General features: G+C 41.4%; 1 protein-coding gene and 1 long non-coding RNA gene across 7 annotated transcripts in view; one reads left to right on the forward strand and one right to left on the reverse strand.

The window, feature by feature from the left end:
- Positions 1–16,726, forward strand: part of ITGA6 (integrin subunit alpha 6) — a 37,007-nt gene that overhangs the window by 7,577 nt on the left and 12,704 nt on the right. For 2 of the 5 annotated variants that reach the window (XM_085552488.1, XM_032445829.2), the window contains exons 1-9: positions 790–952; positions 7,394–7,521; positions 7,768–7,847; positions 9,677–9,932; positions 11,114–11,245; positions 13,526–13,736; positions 14,186–14,379; positions 14,515–14,603; positions 15,298–15,425. In XM_085552488.1, coding sequence (XP_085408614.1) covers positions 7,803–7,847; positions 9,677–9,932; positions 11,114–11,245; positions 13,526–13,736; positions 14,186–14,379; positions 14,515–14,603; positions 15,298–15,425 — 1,055 coding nt within the window. In that variant the 5' untranslated portion in view covers positions 790–952; positions 7,394–7,521; positions 7,768–7,802. Of the gene's footprint in view, positions 1–789; positions 953–7,393; positions 7,522–7,767; positions 7,848–9,676; positions 9,933–11,113; positions 11,246–12,423; positions 12,541–13,525; positions 13,737–14,185; positions 14,380–14,514; positions 14,604–15,297; positions 15,426–16,726 lie in introns of those variants that run through there. The other 3 variants (XM_015868495.3, XM_015868494.3, XM_085552489.1) reach the window with 2 other exon arrangements.
- LOC107316713 (uncharacterized) overlaps positions 1–16,726 on the reverse strand; it is a 27,401-nt gene continuing 10,675 nt past the window's right edge. The window contains exons 3-5 of one of the 2 annotated variants that reach the window (XR_001556525.2): positions 2,257–2,562; positions 1,552–1,615; positions 1–803 (exon numbers count right to left, since the gene is read on the reverse strand). This is a non-coding gene — a long non-coding RNA (uncharacterized LOC107316713). The remainder of the gene's footprint in view (positions 804–1,551; positions 1,616–2,256; positions 2,563–16,726) is intronic. The other variant, XR_001556524.2, reaches the window with a different exon arrangement.

Here is a 16,726-nt window from a genome sequence, read left to right on the forward strand (position 1 = left end):
TTTGAAAGCACTGAATAATTCATTTATTAACATTGTTGATTGAGATATGTGAAAGCAAGTTGTCACTTTGAAAGTAATGTCAGGAGAGTATAACCCAGCGAAGTAAACTTGAATGTAGGGAAGAAAGTATCTTTTCCATGTTTGAGTCAATTATTCAGTATTTTAAAAAGAAGTGAGCAGAACCACAGTTAATAAAGCTTTTTTTGATTGTAGTATCAAATGTATCCTTGGTGAGATGGACTTCCCTTGGCTCTAAGGTACTGAGAGCATGACGTTTTAGGGCTATTCAAGAACTATAGCTTGGAAAAAAGAGAACTGCAGCCACCTTGTTTTAGTTTAAATAGCAGTCTGGGTGTGTTCATCTGTGAAGTGAGGTGAGATTTTTATGGCTTTGAAATGACAGTAGAAGATACGAAGTACTGGTTCTAAATTGTGAATTTTTTGGAACGTTTGTTAGTATGGACTGTCTGGCTTTGGCTTTGCTGGAGCATTGGCTGATTTTCTCATTTCCTGATTCAGAACTGCATCTAAAAATATGTCATTTCCTAATATTGATTTCCTTTAAGCAGCAGTAATAGCATGTGTGAGGATGTTATGTCTGTGTTGGGCAGGGAGAAGTTGCCCAGGGTCATGGATAGCAGTGAGGCACTCACGGGATGCTCCCTGTCTCCACACGCTCTGCAGCATCAAAACAGGCTGAGGCCTCTCCATGGTCACACATATGGATTTTGCTGTTGAGTTCGAGGTTGCTGTTCAGCTGTATTCTTCACGTTTGTTTTTCCCTTTCAGAGATCTGTGGGATCCTGGAGATGCAAGGAACAGCAAATAGGAACCATCAGCATTTTGTTCAGTGAAACCACCAACTTACGCTGATGGTGTCCATAGGAATGGCGTCATTTCTGACAGCAGTTCCTTTTTAGTGAAGATGGCCAAGGAGATTTTTCAAATGGAGGTAAATGCATTTAGCTTCTGCCTAATTTGGCTGGCATTGATACCCTCCTCATAAGTAGCCCTATAAAATATGTCTCTAGCATATAAAGTAGAACAAGATTGAAAATGTTCTGGCAACAACTCATGCCTGTAACACCAGAGGTTGTTTGCTCAGCAGTACGTGCATTGGTCAAAGGTCCGAGGGAAAGGCATATTTGTTCTGGAAGTGCTTGGAGGTGGCAGCCAGTTGTTGCTGGTAGCAAGCATGTGATCCAATGTGTAATTGATTTATCTGGGTCCCTCTGTTCTCATAGTTCTTTCCACATGATGTGTGTAAGGGAATCACAAAGGCTGGTCAGCCTGTCACTGGTGCTTCTGAAACCACATGGTGGTTCGATCTGCTGTACTTGGCTGTGACCAGCAGTGCGTATGAGAACAGAGCATGGCTCAGGTGTGATTGCTTAGTGTGAAGCAAGCCCTAAGTGAGAAACACATTGCTTTCTTGGCTGTACTGTGTTTTCCCTATTTCATACACAACCAACAGCTATAGCAGCTACTAAGAACATGCGTAAGACCTATAAATTTTTCATGTAGTTGAAGAGTTGGTTTTTTCTTACTCACACTGTGTACTTGATGCCAGGTCAAATCCAGTCCCAGCTGAAGTGCTAGTTGCGCTACCTGCTGCCTGCAGGAAAACAAAGTGCTAAAGGCTCCTGAAAGAAATAATTACAGGTTTTGCACCAGTACGAACATAGGGAGTGGTGGGAGATGGAAAAAACGTGTGTGAGGGGAGGGACGTGTGCCTGCTGGGTGCATGCCAGGCTGCAGAGAACACAGGGGGGTTTCTTGGCATGGCTCGGGTGTGAGCTATGCTGCAAACAGAAAATCTTGTTCTTGGCTTTTGCAAGCTATTGGGAATCTCACAGTTTGTATGCTCCTACCCGTAGTAAAATGTAACATCCTCTGCAGGTCTGTGTAGGGAGAAGTTTGCTGTGTATCTGATTGGCGTTTCAGTGTATGTGAATAACATTAGAGAAGGCACTGTAAGAGCCCCTGTGACTGTTGGGGCATTTCCTTGGTTCTACACATCACCCTGTTGGAGTGACATTCTTCAAAGTGCTGTGAAAGTTTGTGCTTCCAGTTAACTCTGGGAGTATTGTCAGTACGTGTACCTAGGGCTGCATCTGCTTTTGTGATCAAGTTCTTGGCTTGAAGAAAAGCCTTGCAAAGCCGTTGATGCTGTTGCACGCATTTAACACAGGGCCATGATGGTTCTAAGACTGAAGGAGTGAATTCAAACCTGTGTGTTAGTATGCAGTGACTAACCATGCTCTGGCAAGAAGGTTGGCTCCATGCAGCCTCCTGTCCTGGGCTTATATGGATGAGCTGCTGTGTGTCGTTGGAATGGGGTGTCTTGTTCTGCCTTGTTTCTCCCTGTAGCTTAGAGGGAGCAGGAGAAGGTGGTAGGTCAGGAGGAGGGGGAGCAGCGAGTTTCTCGGAGCAGTTGGGCTGCTGCAGGAGATGGCTCTGGTTAGTACAGGGGTGGCTGCTCCTCCAGTAGGGGTGACAAAGTGTCTGTCCTTTGTGCTGAGCTTTTTTGAGGTCTTGTATGAAAATGATGTACTTCACCCACTGGAAGAAAAAGAGGAATGACATCTCAACCTGTTCTGTGCTGCATTAAAACTCCTGCGGGTTTTTTTATAATGGCTCTGGCATGCTCATGAACAGCATGTGCCCGTTCTGGTTGTTAGTCCAGCAAGCACTGCCTTCACACACTGCCTGCAATGCTGCTCTGCCAAGGTGCTCCTTGGAAAAAGAACTCTGAGCAGCTGCTTCTGTACTCCGATCAATTCAGTGATTGTTGTCTAAAACATGGACCTGGATTCCCTTCATTTTTTTGAGTCCAAATGGAGCTGGCATGTATTGCTCTGCAAGTAAGATGACATTTAAGGCTGTATTCTGAAATTGTGTATTACGGAAGACAGCAGTTCCTTACCTGTTTGTCAGCGGAGCCTGCTCCTGGTTACAGCAAGAGAACGCTGGACAAAATGGGAAGCTGTATTTTGAAATAGGACTTTGGAAAAATGCTTTCTGTCAGTGAAAATGAGATCTGCAAAACCCATTTCAAATCCACACAGACTGAGCTCTTGGCTGTGTGGGGAGAGCATTGGAAAGTGTTTGCTTTTCCATGTGACTTTCAGAAAGTCAATAATTAGTGGCCTTTGCAGAACAACAGGTAGCTTTGTAGTTCATTTTGCTTTGTAGCTTGTTCTGGCCCTTATGCTGCTTTTGGCTGCTTTTCCCAGCCCCTATCGTAATCTGCTTCCTGAAAAAGGCTGAGCTAATAAAATGAAAATCACACTCCTTTAAATGCCAGGCCTCCGGGCAACAGAGATTAATGGTGTACTTGGCCGTGGCTCTGCGATGGTAGTAGGAAAATGTAGCAGTGCAGTAGCAGATTAGGAGAATCATCCGTCACTTAAAATAGCTGTTCATAACAGCCTGGAAACAGCGGGTATCTGCAAAAAGCACTGTGAACAATTTCCCCACTGACATCGTTGCTGGCTGTGTTTTTCTGGGAGCGGCTGCTTTCTCAGAAGCCCTTTCCCTTGGTTGAGCTCCAGTTCCCATTACTGCCTGAGAAGGAAGGGCTCTGTGCTAGGATGTCTGTGGTGCTCCTGTCCTTGTGCTGGCTCTGGTTGTGATGGAGTTCAGCAGCAGCCTATACCGTGCTGTGCTCTGCTCTTGTAGTTGGAACAGCCTTGGTACCTCCCCAGCATTTGTCTATGGATAAGCAGTGCTGGCACAGCATGAAGACTCTCCAAACCCCAAACCCAGCATGCTGGGAGTGGGCAGGAGAGGGGAGGGGACATGGCCAGGGCAGCTGGTCTAAGGTGACCAAAGGGATGTTCTGTGTCACAGCAGTACAAGCTGGGAAAGGGGAAGGAAAAGTTCCTGTTAAGAACATGTCCATTTTCCCAAACAACTGCTGAGCTTATTGAGGTCTTGCTTCCCAAGGTGTGGCTGAACATCACTTGATAATGGGAAGCAGAGAATACTTGTTTTCTCTCTTTTTGCTCCCATATGGGCTTTGCTTGTTTTTCCTTTCTTTTCCCTTTTATTATCTCCATTTGTGAACTTTTTTCTTCCCATCATATTTTCATACTCATCAGAGGGGTGTGAGGGAGAGGCCTGGTGGAGTTCAGTTGGTTGTTGTGAAACCACCACACCTGTCCCTGCTTCTATTGCTAGAAGCCAGATCATTGCATAGCAGAGCTGGTACTGCTTGGGATTAAGAAGTCAATCCTATTAACCAACATCACTTATGTTGAGGTACATTATGGTTTGATGTTCCTATCCTAAAGTTTGGATACTTGACACACTTGTCCCCTAATGAGGAGGTTCTTCCATGATCACAGTTTGTTGAGGGAGGGCAGAAGCCTCCTGGAGACACCCTGCTCCTCTAGAGTAGCTGCCCGCTGTTTCTGCCTTGAGAGTAGAGCAAAGCTGAAGAGGTGGTGTGGGGTCTCTGAACAAGATAGTGCAGGTGGGCAAAGCTGCACAGGTGGCTGAAGGTCCATCCTTGTGGAGGGCTCTGGGCAGATGTCTGCAGGGAGACCAGCTTATTCTACTGGGAGCTGCTGGATACACAGTGTGTGTCTGGGCGCTGTGACTGGTGACTTGTTAGTATAAACGTAATCAGTTGGTGGTTGTTAGTTTTATTTCTTCATCTATAGAATGGAATGCTCTGAGGCAATGCAGGAGGAAGGGATTTGGGGAGTCTCTCTGTCTAGCCGGGAGTGGGAGAAGTTGCACCGCATTTAGCATCATCGCTTCCCAGCTTTGCCCCCCTTGTGCTGATGGAGTCTTCCTGAAAACACAGTGAAGTGCAAAGTGTGCAGTGGCACCATTGTTCCTGAGAATAGCAACATTAAATTGGACATTTGTGCTCAATGAAGGTTGCAGAATTGGAAATTACGTACACCACTGACTATTTTATTCTGCCTATTTGTGGAAATGGCTAATGGTTGGTTACCCAGGAAACGCTTCCAGTGATTTCTACTCTAGTCTGTTAAAGCACAGGGCTGGCGCTAGTAATGTGTTGCTGTTACTTTTAAGGAAAAGATGGCAAAGGCTGGTGCCTCCTTTGGGGTAGAAGATACTGTAGGGAAGAAAGGAATTCAAGGAATGAAGACGTACTGTCTGAGCTCAGTGCAGACCTCGGTATTTTTGTATTTGTATAAATCACAGTGTAGCTTACTCAATGGAAGCCTCTTTGATGAACAAGAGTTTCCTGCCAAAAATGTTTAAGATGTTCTCCCACCTCTAAACTTATCTTTCAAGTTGGTGTCTGTTCCTGAGATACTGCAATGAACTGCTGACAACTGTTCTTCTTTGAAGTATGTTGTGGAAACTGTATGTTGTCCTCAGAAAGATCCAGGCTGTGAGTGAGGAAAGGAATTCACCGTGGAGTGAGAGGAACACTTGCAGGAGCTTGGAGGTTTTGTTTCTGATGCACTTGTCTCATCTAACTGCAGCTTTCTTGTTGGAAGCAGCCAGGGAGTTCTGTGGGCAGTACTGAAGGGGTTCAGGTGGCTGTGAGCAGAACCTCTCTTAGTTACCACTGTCATTTTCATTCCCTGGATGTTCCAGTCACCGGTGAGAGCAGAGAGCACCTCAGAGCTGTACCCTGCTGCTTCATATTCTTTGGTGCTTGTTGAAATGAAAGGCTGTTTCTGGTGTATTTTGCTTTGGATTCTATAACTCTGTTGGGCTAATTTCAGTTAGGAGACGGTCTTTCTTCTTGCTGTTATCTGACTTGTGGAGTGCTTGCTGAGCACTGAGGCCCTAGGGAGAGAGCTGCCACTGCCTTCTCCCTGCTTGGAGTTCTGTGGCTGCACAAAGCACACTTTGCACATGTGGTTACCCAAAGGTCTGATCTGTCATTGGTTAAGTCAGTAAGATGCTTTGATGCCTTTTCTGAGGCTGAAGTGGCACTTAGCACAACTGAAGAGATGAAGTTTTTGTTGGCTCGGCTGTTCTGTCAGACCCATGGCAGCAAGGTGCAGTGGGTGCTGGGGCCCAACCCCTCTCTAGATGCTGGGACCCTCTCCAAGAGGTAATTAAGATAAATTAATAATTAATCTAATTCCAACCAGTAGAGCATCAGGACTGATGTATTTGCTCTGAGATTAGAATTTTAGTTTAAAATTGGTAGGCATGTGTTTTAATAATGGAGTGTAATTGTACCAAGTTTTGAAGAAGCAGAAACAAAGATGTCTGAAAGTTAGAGAAAATCGACACCTCTGCTTTCTATAATTTCTGGTTGTCAGCATTAACAACAACAAACCTTGTGTAGTCTCTTTCTGTAGGGGATTACAGAGCTGAGGGGAAAATGCAGCTATTCCTACATTAGGAGCAGCTCAGATGCCACTGCTTAACAAAAGAGTTAAGAGATGAGAGTTAAGTACACTACTGTCAAAATTAGAGAATGAAGCTGTTAGTGGCCTTTCTAAAAGCGTGGTTGTTTGGATTAAAGACTCTTGTGATAGCAGCTGTGTTTCTGAAAAAGAATCTTTGAAAAAGATGCCAGACATGTGTAGGGGGAAAAGTTCTGTAAACTGAAACCCACCCGAGCTGCCTGACCTGTTTTTATGTCTAACAGTCAAAAGCCAGTATTTTACCCGAAGTCTGCACTGTTTGGGGGGTTACCTTTGTGAGCACAAAGCATGGAAAGTTCTTGTCTATAGAAGTGGTGGTGAGATAACTGTTTCATGATACACATGTGCCTTTCTCATCTGAATATGCTTTCTTAAGATACATTGATTTTGTGTCATTACCTTAGTGACACCGAGTGAATGTTTCCTTAATAGCAGAAATGGGTATGATTTTCAATGGTCAGGCTGGTGTATGTTAGATATAAATGAAAGTGAGTCATGATTTTAACGAAAAAAACAAACCAAACCCATTCTGTGGTACAGCAGTTTGCTTTGCTCCATGGCACTGACTAGTGCCTGCAAGCACAGCAAGGCTGTACCCACTGCATTGTACCCATCTACACACTGTTTTCTCAGTCTTGGTTTTCTTCAGCAGAATTTGTTGTTTCTCATTTCTTCTGCAAACCGTGGTGCCGTTATTGCGTACTGGTTTCAGTTAGGAAGGTGAGGTGGCTGTGCTTTGCATATGTGAAACTCAAAAATATCTAACAAAAAAGATTGTTTTGACTGAGAAAATAAATATGTCTGTGGTTATTTTGTAATAATACTCATGGGATGTGGTGGCATAGGAGTGGTGCAAATGCAGAGTGAGTCTGAAAGCAGCTGTATTGACTGATGAAAATCCACCTTAAATGTATGCACATCAAACCTCTAACAACATGATGAAAGCATCTCCTGACTGCTGCCTTCCTCTTTTCCAATACTGCCTCTGCGGATCCCTTGAGGTTATTTCTGTTTCCCTGTAGATTGCTGGTTGGAGCTCCTCGGGAAAAGGCCTTTCCATCCCAGCAAGCCAACAGAACAGGAGGGCTGTACAGCTGTGACATCACATCTTCAGATACACGCTGCACACGTATTGTGTTTGATGAAGACAGTAAGTTCCTCAGCACTTTTGTTTAAGATTCTGCAGTTGTCTGATTTTTCTGATCTGATGTGGTCCTTTCCATTGACTGTATCACACAGTTGCTTCTGTGGATTGATCATAACGTATTCGCACTGGAATGTGATAGTATGTGCAGACACTGCCATCTGTAGACTATCTCATGTACTGTATGAAGCTCTTAGAGAGATGAAAAGAAGTTAACTTCTTTATTTGAATCTCCATTGTGATGCTTTGCAGCTGACCCAAAGACGGAGAGCAAAGAAGACCAGTGGATGGGTGTAACTGTCCAAAGTCAGGGGCCAGGAGGAAACGTGGTGGTAAGTCTACAGGTCTAGCTTACCATAGACCCAAAACGCCTTTGTAGATGTGCTGAATGGTCTGTGTTTCTGTGCAGCTTCCTGAAAGGTAATTTCCATTGCTGTATTATTGTAATTTTTTGGAATTAAGGACTGAAATGTCTGTTTAACAAAATAAAATTCTTGAGATTGTAGAAGTTTTAAATTATTTTTCTAACTCTGAGCTGGACTTTCTTTGTAATCTTGGACACAGGAAAGATCTTGGATATGGAACAGATGATTTATTCTCAGGTTGTCTGCTCCTCTTTTATGATACACTGTTTCTTTAAACAACCACTTACTACACAAACAAGGAAAAATAGTTTGGTACGGCTTAAAAAAGGAGCCCCCTGTCATCAGCCTGTTGCCCAGGATGATCAGCCTTACCTTAACTTTACTGAGGGCCATCAGCTGAATTGCTCCTATGTATTCATGAAGCTCTGGATGTTGCAGCTGGGATTTAAAAGCATGCTGCAGTGACAGCTTGTACTAATAATGATGATGCAAGCTATTCTTTCATACATTACTGAGAGAAAAAGCTTTTGAGGTATAGCAGATAATATTACTTTTGTAGCTTCATAGCTCTTTCTCAAATTCACCTTGCATGGTGCTGTGGGATACCAGCTACATCATAAAATGGGAGTGCAGTGATGCTTCTCCATCTGGTTATATTCTTGCAGCTTAATCTCACTTCTTCAAAGACAAGAGTAAAGCAACTTCAGGGTACATCTCTGGGTTATTTATGGCTATAGGGACAGTATTAGCTGCTCCAGTCTGACTCAGAACCCAAGGGAGGAAAAGTAGATGGAACCGGTCCTTGTTCAGTTAATTCCTCACCAGCTAGTGCCTTTTGCCTGTGATGCAGTTTATGTGCTTCTGAGATGGGCTGAAGCAGCCTGAAGATCACAGTGCAGCTGAGCAGTGCATAGGACTTCTTAGCATAGCTTGGATTAGGGCAGTGCCCTAAGGGAGTATTGGCTATGTATCTGCTGAATGTTTTAGCCTTAGGAGGAGCCATGGAAGGGGAATTTTTTGGTCAGAGGAGAAACCTGTATTGCTTGAGCTTGTCCTGCACTTCCTTCATCTGAATCTGCAAAAAACACTGCTGTCAGAGGGGTTTGACTGTTCCACCTCTTTTTTTAGTGGTTTGGTGGTTACACAGCTTATCCTGGTGGCTCATCATCATTTGTATTTGATTGGAATTCTCTGCCGAGGTGAAAAGAACAGCTTATACTCTGTGCTGCTGCTTTTCTCCATCCCAGTGATGGTTATCCTCAAAATGAAATACCCAGCATAAGAAGCAGGAACAACAACTCTTTCCTCCCTTTCCCTCACTGGAAAAGCTTTCAGTCTCCTGCCTGTGGCTCTTTTCTGAAAGAGGTGATATTGGAAAAGGTGGATGGTAGTTGAAGCAGCTCCTTGTGTCTTACACAAGCATGTAGATTATTTAACAGTTACAGCTGGGGGGGAAACACAGCTAGTTTTTGTTTTTTTTTTTTAACAATATATAGGGTTGTTGTCTGCTCTGTTTTTGAAAGAGAAGTTAGGTATCTGTGAAAGCTTTAGGGCTAAAGCCCCTGAGTTCCAAAGTGAAGAGGGATTTAACCACTCTGACTTCCTCATCAGGCAGTTGATTGCTCTGACTTGGGTCTGTAGATACTTATAGGGAACTCTGAGCTCTCCCTGCACTGAAGCATAAATCCACAAGGAGAATTTTTGTAGCATGAAGTACTGCTTATGGAGACCAGCCTTCTTTGATAACTTGCATACAAGCACACAAAAATAATTACTTACTGTCTTCTATCTTGCAGACATGTGCACATCGCTATGAGAAAAGGCAGTATGTAAACACAGTGCAGGAAACCCGGGATATCATTGGAAGGTGCTATGTGCTGAGCCAGGATCTCACTATTAAGGATGATATGGATAATGGAGTATGGAGTTTTTGTGATGGTCGCTTAAGAGGCCATGAGAAGTTTGGTTCCTGTCAGCAAGGTGTTGCTGCGACTTTTACTAGAGACTATCATTACGTTGTGTTTGGTGCCCCAGGCACTTACAATTGGAAAGGTATGACCTTCCTGCTACATCTAGACTGACCCCTTTCCTGTTTCCTCTTAGATTGTTTGCAAATGTTTCATCCTAAGGTTCTTATTTGCCTTTTTGGGGGCTGGGAGGGGGCAATAAGTCTTACAGGGTTCTTACAATTTTACCTGGTTTTCACTCCTCTATCAAAAATATTCACTGAAGGTCCTTTAAATATTTCTAAAGGATTACTTATGAATGGATAATGGAACTTGGCATGTATGTACAGCAACTTTTTCCCTTATTAGTCTTATGGTAAGATTGAGTTCTTGCTTTGACATTTTGCACTTCAACAAGTTACTAAATTAATTACAAGTTATTTGCCCAATCTTTTCCTCCGAATTTGAGCACGTTAGATAACTGCACTCAGGTTTTTTTTATCCTTCAGTATTCTCTTTATTTCTTTTCCATTCTGTAGAAAGGAGTGCTTCCCAAATTCGATACTGGAGGACTGCAGGAAAATAACTGTACAGAGCAAAGCTACCTATATTCCTATCTAAATCTGTAGATATTTACTCAAATAAAATTCCATGAATAGTTAGACTAAGAGACAGGAACTCTATATCATGTATAGGAAATAATAAAAAACTAAGGGGGAAGAACTTAAGATTTTTCTTTGTACGAAGCATCTAAGAGGCCAGCCCTGTCTTTTTTCTTATTCATTTTTCCCCTAGCGCTTAGTTATACCAACAGCTGTAAGTGCTTCCCTTCTTTAGAACACTGCTCCTTAAATCATTAAAGTTTCTCCCCTTGTACAACTGTGCCTGCTACAAGAACCACGCCAAGTCTTTGAGTTAAGCACTGGCACAAGGTGTACCCGTGTGAAGGTTTAATCTTCCACATAGCTGTCCCTGTCAACACAGTCTGACCAGGTACTCCGTTTAGGGCTTTACCTTAATGCAGAGAAGTGCTCTGATAGTCTACCAGCTGTAAGTTTTCCAGTTCATTGCATGACATCTCCATGTACTAGAGAAGTTCTGTCACACAGGCTGAGCTTAGAAATTTATGGCCTGTTAAAAGGCCGATGTGGTAGTCTATGTTTGTCCCATTTAAACAGCACTCACTCTCTCATTCACAGTCATTAGTACTAGCTGGGAACCATTTATCAATTATTTTTCTCCCTTACCATTCTCATTTGCTTTTATTTTATCATTTCACTTCTTCAGGGGTGGTTCGTGCAGAGCAAAAGAATCAGACATTTTATGATCTGGGTATCTTTGATGATGGGCCTTACGAAGTTGGTGATGAGAGCCTCCGAGATATGAATCTAGTTCCTGTTCCAGCTAACAGTTATTTAGGTAGGACAAAGTACATGTGGTAAAATCTCTTTAGGCTTCTTAAACATTTGTAATCTGGTCTGATGCAATAATATGGAATGGGAGAAGAAAGCTGTTCATGTGAGGACCCACATTTACGTGTAAGATGGTACTCTGCTGAGGTACCTAGAAGTGCTGCTAAAGGAATAAGATATTTAAGAATGATAATGAAGACCTACACGACCTCAGGGAGTGATTATAATCACTGTCTAATGGTGAGTACTGTGTTCAGGACTGTAATCCTTGGTCACAAGGTCACTGCTATGTGGTATCAAAAAGTCTACTAACATTTAAGTCCCCAAATGTAATTTTCTGGCCTGAGTGCTTTTTTTAATTTTTTTTTTTTTAATTGAAGGTTTAAAAACCACAGTGGCCTTTTTTTACAGGCTTTTGAAATAATGTAACATGAGTAACATTAATGTTCTAAGTGTGTGTGTGTGTGTGCGCCTTGCAGAGGAGAGTCTCAAGCTTTGTGCAAACACAAAAGCAGAAATATGTCTATAGGATAATGAATATTCCTGTACACTCACAAGATAAATCGGTAAAGAGATCAGGTTACTCTTCATTTTTTAGAATGCCTTTAGTGCAATGTATAAAGAACGTTTCTGCTCTACTATACTATATATCGCTATACTAATCTGGTGCTTTTGGCTTAAGTAGCAGATACAATTTGGGTAACTCAAAGCTGGAATTTTTGTGTTAATGAGAAGTTGAACAAATAGGAAAGATGTTAACATGAACGTAAGCTGAGTAAAGAGCCAACTTGGAGCTGCGTATCTATTAGAAGAAATAAACTTGAGCTAAATGTGAGTAGTGGTTATGGGGTGTAAAAAAATTCTAAGAGATTATTTCAGAAAGGCAAACTGATGGTCTTTTCATGTGGCAGAGTAGTGCTGTAGTGGTGTCTTTTGCTGTAAACAGTTTACTGTGTGTCTGTCTTACTAAACTGAACTTGTGCACTTTCATAATAAATGCAGTGTTGCATTTATCTAAATACAAATGCTGCCTTTGATTTGTCATAATCAAAACTACTTGAGGGCAAGGCTGGCATTCCCTGTCATAGCTGTTCCCTATATGTAGACAGTAAATATATGTGGTTATAGTTGCTGTGCTCAACTGTTTTGTCTTTTCTCTTCAATCTTTCACTCATATGTTTACAGGTCTTCTGTTTTTGACAGCAGTGTCTGACACTCATCCAGATCAGTTTGTATACAAAACGTTGCCTCCCAGCATACAGGTGGACAAATCAGTGGATGTAATGATGAATAGCTACTTAGGTTTGTGACCACCTGAGGTGGCAGCATCTGGTCACACAGTCTTCAGACCTTTAACATGATATTCTCCTTTCCATCCTCATTATAAATACATCGCAAGTGAAAGCATGTGACAGCAGGGATTCAGATGAAGAGTAACCTGTAAAATAAGCTGGCTTCAGAGAAGCGCTGATTTGTGATGCATTTCTCCAAACCCTCTCATCTCTCACACAAAGTGGACTCCTCTGCCTGATTTTTTTGAAACTGTCTCATTGTGAATTGCTGTAATTGAGAATTTCAGTAGTAGTGGTGAACTGTTTCAGAAGGGAGATTACTATATGCTGGCTGCAGTGTTCTTCCTTGCAGCGTGCATCATCATTCTTTGAACTTCATTGGCTATGTTGTTATATGCATTATATTGTTTTTGTTCATTTTTAATGTACTTTTAAATCTACCAACTTTTATAAAAGTACTTGGGGCAAAATTCATTTAGACGTGTCCTTTAGAGCTACATTAAATTAAAATTGCCAATTTCACCACTACTGGATAAAGTTATTCTCAAATACTGTATTACATCATTTGATGTAGAACGTTAAGCATGTACAGTACATCTTGCATGTTTGCAACAGAGCTTATTGACTTGTACATAGAAGTTTTGTAATGATTTTGCTGAAGGTGAGGTACTCAAGCTATATTCAAGTGGTAATGCTTAGTCTTTTCTAAGCTGATATGTTTTGAAAAAAATGACCTTGTATTTACTGTCTGCAGAATGGAGGGCTGGGTGAGCAGTGCAATAGTGTATTTTGTGGGGGAGATAACTTAAATGGAACATGTTGAAAGAGTGTAAACTTACAAACATGCATCCACCAGTTCAAAAAGAAACATAGAATTGCCAGTATATCATACTCTGTTTCAGAAAACTTCAATATGCCACTTTAATATAGTAGGGTAATTTACTTTTCCTGTTAACCATCCAAGCACTAAGTTCTTGTTTCTTTCTCTGTTGAAGGTTTCTCTTTGGACTCTGGTAAGGGAATAGTCTCCCAAGATGAGATGACTTTTGTGTCTGGTGCACCAAGAGCCAACCATAGCGGAGCAGTTGTTTTACTGAAAAAAGAGAAAAATCAGAGAGCGCTTTCACTGGAGCACATGTTTGAAGGAGAAGGACTGGCCTCTTCTTTTGGTTATGATGTGGCTGTTGTGGATCTCAACAGTGATGGGTATGGCCTTGGTTAACTCATGCTGCCTATATAGGATAGCAGACTGACTCAGTCCTGCTTTGGTTTTTACGTTTGAAGTGTAAAGAACAATGTTACATGTTTTGCTGGAGGAAATGGTGAGTGTGTCAGAAAGTCACGTAGAACACAGTCTATGTTCTTAATTACAGAAATGAGTTGTACTGAAATTGATAAGACTGGTGTAAACAAAGAAGAAATAATTCTAAAGGAAGGTTCAAGAAGTTTCTTGTATGTGATGCAGGGAGTGTAATTGTCTTGCAGTCTTAGTGGATTTTCTGCCAGCTGTTTTTGCATGACTAGCTGAAAGTACTTTTCAATCACCTCTGTTCAGCGGTGGGTTGACTGATGACCTTCAGACTATAGTCTTTATCAGTTACTTTTCAGAGTTCTTCAGTACAAGCACTGTGATTTTTTAATTCCTCTTCTTTAAGATGGCAAGACATTGTTGTTGGAGCCCCGCAATACTTTGATAGAAGTGGAGATATCGGTGGTGCTGTGTACATCTACATTAACCAGCGAGGAAAATGGGAAGGAGTAAAACCGGTTCGCTTAAATGGGACCACTGACTCAATGTTTGGTCTCGCAGTTGAAAATGTTGGGGACATTAACCAGGATGGATATCCAGGTGAGTGAAAATGACTAACAGGAGAATGTGTGTGATTTCTGTGCTAATGCCACACTTCGAACAGTTGTCTTTATCACAACTGAAAGCTGCAGAAAGAATAAGAATTACTTATTTGTTGCAACTTATTTTCAACAGATATTGCAGTAGGAGCTCCATATGATGGTTTTGGCAAAGTATATATTTATCATGGATCCAAGAATGGAATAAATACAAAACCAGCACAGGTAATGATAACTTTTACTGCATATAATTACTCTTGCACAACATTAAGAGACTGATGGAGCTACCTATCTTTTGCCTTTCTGTTTCTGTAGTTGGGTAGTAGATATGCACAATTTACAGGAACCTTCAAAGACTGCACTGTTGACCAAAGAAATTAGGAGTTCTGTATTTTTTTAATGTGCATTTTTCTCCCTGGGACAGTCCATTGGCACCAATGATACAAAGAGAGGTAAAAGAATTTGTAGATGCAGCAGTTTTTCGTTTTAAGAAATTGGTTCAGATAAACTGCTCACATTACTGAAGAGTTTTCACTTTGGAAATAACTATACATATTTTTTTGTCTCCTTCTGAAGATACTGTTTTCTTCATTTTTATCTTCTGTGACTTCCTCCTTTCCTTTTTTTTCATATCAGTTAGCAAGGTGAGAAGGGAACTTAATTGTACTTTCTCTAGATACTGTTAGAATATTTGCTAGAATATGTTTTTAAGTTTCAAGCACTTATACAGCCTAAATACTACAAGTAAAGATCAAATGGGCAAAATTTCTATACAAAGGAAATGATTTTAAGACTTCAGTGTTGTTTATCTGAAGATTGAGGTTTTCTTTTTTGGTCCATAGGGCAATGATGTTCACTTGAGTATTTCACTTCTGAAGCTTTTCAGTGTCTGAATTCCCTCAATCTGTTTGCTCTTTAGATTCTTGATGGTGAAAAAACAGGCACCAATTTCTTTGGTTACTCAATTGCTGGAAACATGGACCTGGATAAAAATTCCTACCCTGATATTGCTGTTGGTTCCCTTTCAGATTCTGTATCTGTGTTCAGGTATTACATTACAGGACTGTAATTATACCAAGATTTTCAGTTTTCTAAAAACAAACTGCTTAGAAATGACAAAATAGATATTTGGCCTGGGGCATATTTTTCCTGTTAGATGTGGGGAATTCTGAGAAAAAATATCCATGAATTTGTTACTTTATTTCCTGTTACTTATTCAGAAGCTACCTTCCAATTACTGTGGGCTAAGAGGTGTGAGCAGTTGCAGTGGGATGCTGATGTGCTTTGCTGCTGTTGTGTAACAGTAATCCTATTTTATTGACGATAGAACAAAATAAAGGAAAACCTCACTTCTATAGCTGAGACTCAAAAGTGCTGAGGCCGTGGCGGGTTCTATGGAACAGCACTGAAGAAGCGCTGCAGCCAGGATCCTGTTTGATTTCTGTAGCACAGGCCTTAATTAAGGATGTACCAGAATGACCTTGTGGTCCTTTACAGACCAGTTTTCTTTCAGTGTTACTGTTAAGCTGAGTTCACCAGTAATGAGCAGGAAGAGAGCTATTTCTTACCAGAGCAGTGAATCCTGTGTGAAGTTTGAGGCTTTGGTGGTGATTATCAGGTCTCAAAAAGGGAGGGGTGGAACTGCCAAACTGGTTATCCTAATTTTGGTGGTGAAAAGAAGTCTGCCCTTCAGGGAGAATTGCCTTTCCTACAGTCTTTTGATGATCCTGTCTCTAAGGTGTATGGAATCTGTGTGTGTAATTGGAATGCCTTTAAATATACTGAAACAGTGTATAACAAAAGCAGCCTGTATTGCTTGTGGAAGAAAATAAATGGATGCTTAATAGATTATCAAACGCTCTACTTAGTAAAAAAAAAGTTTTAATTATAAGGGCATTACAAAAAAACTTGTCAAAGTGAAAACTCAACCCTTGTGTTTATGAACAGCTGCCTTTTCTTACCCCCCTCCTCCCCCACCATCCAAAAAGGTAAAGAAAGAAAAAGTTGCAAGGCTAAATCATGATTGCAGTCTGCATGTAGAGGAGTCAGGATATAAGAGCATTGTTTGCCATAGCCATCCAGGCTCCACATTAAAGCTGTTCTGGACATTAATCTGAATGAACTTTAGTCCCTACAGTTGCTCACAAGGGCTGAATTACCATTGGTATGGGAACCATCACTTTGAATTTCCCGTGTGTGTATAAAATAACAACCATGACATTGCATTAGTGTGCCCTGCTCCCTCATTAGGCATTTCCTACTCACTGTTGTAGTCACTTATTCTGACTTGTTTAGCTTAGCTTTACATTGTTTTGTTTCTTACTATTATGAAAGCCAAACCCTGTGTT

This window comes from Coturnix japonica, chromosome 7 (genome assembly GCF_054131305.1).
Source record: "Coturnix japonica strain WE chromosome 7, WE-NBRP24, whole genome shotgun sequence".
Lineage (NCBI taxonomy): Eukaryota > Metazoa > Chordata > Aves > Galliformes > Phasianidae > Coturnix > Coturnix japonica.